Below are 6,090 nucleotides of genomic sequence, written 5' to 3'. Positions count from 1 at the left end.
ATGTAAATGACTAATATGAACCATATTTAAAATACATTTAGCTGTTTTTCGCGGGAAGTGCATAGCTCTTGCATTTTTTGTTTAGCTTGATATCTTCTATATCCCTCTTGTTTAAAATATACGGCATTTTTAGCATGCGGGATTTATGCCATAGTACAGACATTTTGTAAAACTCAAAATCTCCTATGTGTTCTTTTTCCTTCTTTTTTTTTTGGATCGTATAACAATAATCTTTAATGCATCTATCGCTCTTCTTTTTTCTTTTAAAAATTTTTCAGTTTTATAATTTGTTTATCATTCTTACATCTTAATAAACTTTTTACACACATTTTATAATTTATTATGACATTTTATTCCCTTATTTATAAATATTATTTGTAATATTTTATAAGGCGTATATTCCACCTATGAATATCATATATTCCACCTTTATGGCAAAAATGCAAGGGTTTCTAAAAGTTTCTTTTGTTAAATATAAGGAATAAATATTTCATATTTCTAATTTTTTTATAGTAATAGACAATATAAAGTTTTTATTGATATAATTCATTTGCCTTAAACATAGTAAATAGTACTCGATAAATTGAGTTGTCCTTAGGTGCGGCGTATATGTATACCGGAGTTACCCTATTTGTTTAGCAGGTCCGGGGAAAGTTATGAAAATCGAGATTTATTATCAATTTTTGGAACAGTCATATAAAACATTTTTAAGCTTTATACCTTTGATATATCTTTAAAATAAAATCAATTGTATTTATATGTTGAAAAATTAATAAATAAAGAATTTAATTTCTTTGTTTACGTAACATACATGTGTGTGTAGAGGTAATATAGGTAATTATAAAAAATGTGCATTATTTTTTTTTTACAAGATGAACCCAAGGCCACGAACAAGGACGTGAGGGAATTTTGATCCCATTTGTGTGCGTGTGCGTGTGCGTCTGCGTGCAGTGCATATGCGTGTGCGTGTTTGTGTCTTTTTCATTTTTTCTCTTTTTTTTTCATTGTCTCATTCTCTTTTGTGTTGCATGTATAACCAGTTAGGCTAGATAAATCTAGTTTATTTGTTGTTCATGCACTTGCAAAGTAGGCCTGCGAGTGATGGGTTGCTATTCGCACATTGCGATTCTTTGGTATTTTGGATTTTGTCAGAATTAACCATCTATTAAAGCTCTTGCAAAATACCTGAATGAATTTTTTATAGACAAAATCTACCAAAGTTCTAATGATAGTGACGAATATGAATAACGCAAAGGAGAATGATACAATGAGAAAGGAAGAAAAAAAAATGGAAAGGATACACACCACACACGGCGCGCGCACGCACGCACGCACCCTTCCCACACACACACATACAAAAAATGGGATTAAAATATCCTCATATCCTTGTTCGTGGTCCTCGTTCGGTTAAAAGGAGAATAACGCACATTTTTCTCATAATTACTTAATATATACCTCTACACACACATGTATATGTTACGTAAACAAAGAAATTGAATTCTTTACATTTATTACTTAACTTTCAATACATAAATGTGCAATTGATTTTATCTTAAAAATATATTAAAGGTATAAAGTTTAAAAACGCTTCATATAACTGTTCCAAAAATTGATAATCTCGATTTTCATAACATCCCCCGAACCTGACGAACAAATAATAATTATTATTTTCTGTTTCTTAACATCCACCTTTCACGCGGTTGTAATCAGGAAGCCAAACTCAAATCATACACACCGCGAAAGCATCAAAAATCAGAATCAATTATATTCTTAAAAGTTTACATACACGTTTACATACATGTATTTTTTCAATGGTATTACAGCCAACGGCAGAGCGACGGCATGCGGCGGCGTCTTAATTAGTAAACGCTACGTCCTCACCGCCGCTCATTGCATCAAGGGCAAGGACCTACCGGTCAACTGGCACCTGACCAGTGTCCGCCTGGGCGAATACGACACAGACGCTGAAAGAGATTGCGTGCCAGATGGTGACGATAGTGTGGTTTGCGCTGATGATCCGGTAACCGTAGGGGTAGAGGAACAGATCGCCCATGAAGAATATCGGCCACTGTCGCGGGATCAACGCTACGACATTGCACTGCTGCGTCTCAGCCGCGACGTAACATTCACCACCTTCATCAAGCCCATTTGCCTGCCGTCCAGCTCGTCGCTCGGTGGCAAGCTCTATGTGGCTGGCTGGGGCAAGACAGAGACCCGCTCTGCCTCAAACATTAAACTAAAGCTGGCGCTGCCCTTGGCGGATAAGGATCAGTGCGAACAGACCTACACTAACGCCGGTGTCCAACTCGGCTATGGGCAAATCTGTGCGGGTGGCCAGAGAGGCAAAGACTCGTGCCGGGGTGACTCAGGTGGACCTCTGATGGCCGTCGAGAGGATCGCCGATGGTACTGGCAGATGGACCGCTGTGGGCGTTGTATCATTTGGACCATCGCCTTGTGGCATGCAAGGATGGCCTGGTATATACACGAAAGTGACAGACTTTGTCCCCTGGATTGTTAGCAAATTGAGGCCATAAATGGAGATATCTACGAAGAAAATCATCTCTTGACCATTGCCGTGGCGAGGAAATGCGGAGTTAAAGTATGTTACATGAATTAGTGTATTTCTGTAATCTGACTTGCATTCTGTAGAATAAATTAGCCCTGCAGAGATTCATCTACGTTAAAGTAAGATATTACATATACTTTTGTCAAAGTTTTTTTCAAGAAATTAATAAAAAGAATGTGGTAAAAAAAATTTTAAATTGTAGTAAAAATAGTTATTTGTGTAACAAGTGCGGGAAGTTGAGAATTGGACACGAGTGCGAGCCGAAGGCGAGTGCGATCACCCGCACGAGTGTCCAATTCTCAACCCGCACGTGTTACACACCCTATTTTATATTACAAAGTGTGTGGAAAGTGGCCTATTGCGCGCGCGTCATCTGTGCGATGGATGGCCGATTCCGCACGCGCGAGAGATTTGGGCCACTTTCCACGCACGTGTGATATAATAGTTATTTGTGTAACAAGTGCTGTAAGTTGGAAATTGGACGTGCGGAGTGGACGCACGACCCGGAGGCGAGTGCGATCACCCGCACGTCCAATTTTCAACTTAATACACGTGTTACACAAACTATTTTATATTACAAGTGCGTGGAAAGTTATATATTGTATCCATAGAAGAATACTGTCACAACTTAAGAATTCAAAATTTTCAAGAGGGAGGAAAAACAAATTTAATTTAATTGTTTTGAATTGTGATATAACTAACACAATTACAATTACGATATTTTGTTATAATAAAATTTATACTATTTCTTGAAGAGGTCTGTATCCCTATTCTGTAATTCTTAACGACATACTTGTTAAGAGTTAGAATCAGTAGGACCCTCCTCTGTGATTCACTGTCAATTTGCTTATGACACGATATATTTATCCAGTGTCCGCAATATGCAACATAACCGGTTGAAAAGAATAACATGACATTTCTGTCCCGTGCGGCGGATTTCGCATATATCATATCCGTACAAAATTACCTTTTTTTAAAAAAAAGGTAAAGAAAGGCGCCAAGTACACGCATAGTAGTGTATATGTTGTTACCTCGAAAAAAAAACAGTGGTAGTATTCTACCTTAAAAAAAATCTAAGTAACAAGTGGTAGACGTAATCTTTGTATCTCGAAAAATCTCGAAAAAACCTAAGCAGTAGTATCTTTACCTCGAAAAAAAAAACAAAGTGGTAGTATTATCATACCTCGAAAAAACCTAAGTAACAAGTGGTAAACGTAATCTTTGTATCTCAAAAAATCTCGAAAAAACCTAAGCAGTAGTATTTTTATTTCCAAAAAATTATAACTCAAGTGATACACATCACAAAATTACGTTACCTTATCAAAAATGAGTCGTGTTTCAAGTGATCTATTACAATTACAAAAAAGAAATAATATCTCTTTTTAAATTACAGCGCCAACTACAGAGAGAACATACACTGAGATAAAAAATTTGTCAATCCCAAGAAATATTTAGTCCGATACGTTCAACTAAACATTTTAGTTAGCTAACTAAACATTAGTTGAATTAATTAATTCCTGATTAAAAATACGAAATAAATTGTTGAAACAACTAATATTTAGTTAACTAACTAAAATGTTTGAACATATCGAACTAAATATTTCTTGGGATTAACAATTTTTTTTCTCAGTGTATTTTTCGAGATACAAAGATTACGGTCTACCACTTGTTACTTAGGTTTTTTCGAGGTGAAAAATTATAGAGGTAACAATACAAAATACAAATATTTTATTAAAATATTTAAACCCAACAAAGGAATACAAGGTATTTAAATACAAAGTTTATATATTTTAAAAGATTTAATCGCATCGCAAAGAATTACAGAGGTAACAGTACAAAATTAAAATATTTTATTAAAATACATAAATTTTTCTTGTCAAAAAACTTGGCGCTGCTAGAGAGAGAGAGAGAGACAGAGAGAGAGAGAATGAATGAATTGATCTTTATTAGCCTTCTCGGCTATTTTTTACAACACATAATCTTACAATAATTCCTCTACATGAGGTATAATATATACTTTTAACTTCGGCTTAAATTGTTCGATCCTCTCGCATTGCCTTATATCAAATGGTAGGGCGTTATACATATTTAGACCTTCATAGAATAGACTCTTTTGTCCGCCCCTCGTTCTACGAAACCGCACCACAATATTCTCAGCCTGTCTTGTTTGTCTGTTACTCACATCACCTACTATTTCTATTTTGTTACCTAATTGTCTAGGCATTATTCCTCTTATTATTTTAAAAATAAAAATACATACATTATATAATAATCTCTGTTTTATATTCATAAACTGGAGTGCTTGCAGCATCAGGTCTACCTTGGTACGTCGATCACATTGAAGTATAACCCTCATAGCTCGATTTTGCGCAACTTGTAGCCTATTCAGTAATGTGTCACCCATACCAATTAATAACGTTGCACAATACTCAAAGTGAGGTGCTATGATAGACTTATACACAGTACATCGAGTGTACGCCGATATATCATTTCCTATTCTGTTCAGAAAACTCACTTTTTTCCCTATTTTCTTTAACATATAATCACAGTGATTCTCCCAACGGAGTTTACTATCGATCATTACACCCAGATGTTTCGTTATCTCGACACGCTCAATTATAGTTCCATTCAAACTTTTTACTATTATGTCTGTTTTTATTTCTTTCCTTATACTTCTAACTATCATATATTTGGTCTTATCTGCATTCATTTTTAACATATTCACATTCATCCATTCTTCAAGTATACCGAGCACCATATTTAGTTTTATTTCTATTTCCTCACAACTTTCTCCTGTTACACTTGCGGTCGTGTCATCTGCAAATAATCTAAATATACTTCCCTCCGGACAGACTTTAACTATATCTGTTTGGCGCACCGCCGTGTATCATAGTGTAAATAGTAGCTAATTATAGGATCGATTTCGTGTTGTCGCTTATTATATGGGCACTGCTACTTTTATATATATTTAAGATTTCACTCCTAAGAATAATGAAAATACTGCCAGTCTAATTGGAGTAAAATTTCACTTTTCGAATAAGTGAGTTATTCATTCTTTACTTGGAGTGATTCTTCAACTCTGAAAAGAGTAGTGACATGTTTCACTGAATAATTATTCACCCGACATAAAAAAAATAATTTATTTTGAAATTTGCTTACTATTTTTTAACTAAATTTGTTTCTTAAAAGATGCAGTCTATGATTATAAATATTTTCTCGTATTTGAAAAACACACTTACCTTGATGGGATTCGAACTCGGGACTTCTGCATCGTGAGCCAACTGCCTTACATAGCAGACTACTTCTTAATTTGATGTAAACGTTATATATAGTCTATGTTCGGCGTATCGCCTTGTAAATAGTATAGTTACTTCATGTTCATGTAGTCGTATATCGTTCATACTTAGTTGCACAAGTCATTTGTAATTCTCGCGCGAAACGTCGGCGGATCGCGATCAGCCAAATCATGCGACTCTGTAGGGAGCAGCATATCTGTCTCCCTTCTGATTGGTCAGCCCCCTC

General features: G+C 35.3%; 1 protein-coding gene across 1 annotated transcript; it reads left to right on the top strand.

The window, feature by feature from the left end:
- The first annotated feature begins 1,798 nt into the window (after positions 1-1,798).
- LOC112468967 (CLIP domain-containing serine protease 2) lies at positions 1,799-2,676 on the top strand. The gene has a single exon (XM_025038404.1). The coding sequence runs from the start codon at positions 1,799-1,801 to the stop codon at positions 2,534-2,536; it is 738 nt and encodes a 245-aa protein (XP_024894172.1). The 3' UTR covers positions 2,537-2,676.
- Positions 2,677-6,090: the final 3,414 nt, after the last annotated feature.

This window comes from Temnothorax curvispinosus, unplaced genomic scaffold, assembly GCF_003070985.1.
Source record: "Temnothorax curvispinosus isolate PA1 unplaced genomic scaffold, ASM307098v1 QBEX01002312.1, whole genome shotgun sequence".
In the NCBI taxonomy this organism is placed as follows: Eukaryota; Metazoa; Arthropoda; class Insecta; order Hymenoptera; family Formicidae; genus Temnothorax; species Temnothorax curvispinosus.
Note: the sequence above shows the minus strand (reverse complement) of the source record. Positions and strands in the feature narration are given on the sequence as shown.

Bases quoted from the DNA above. Each gene is read 5' to 3' on its own strand.
- LOC112468967 (XM_025038404.1), top strand. From the start codon at position 1,799: ATGTATTTTTTCAATGGTATTACAGCCAACGGCAGAGCGACGGCATGC.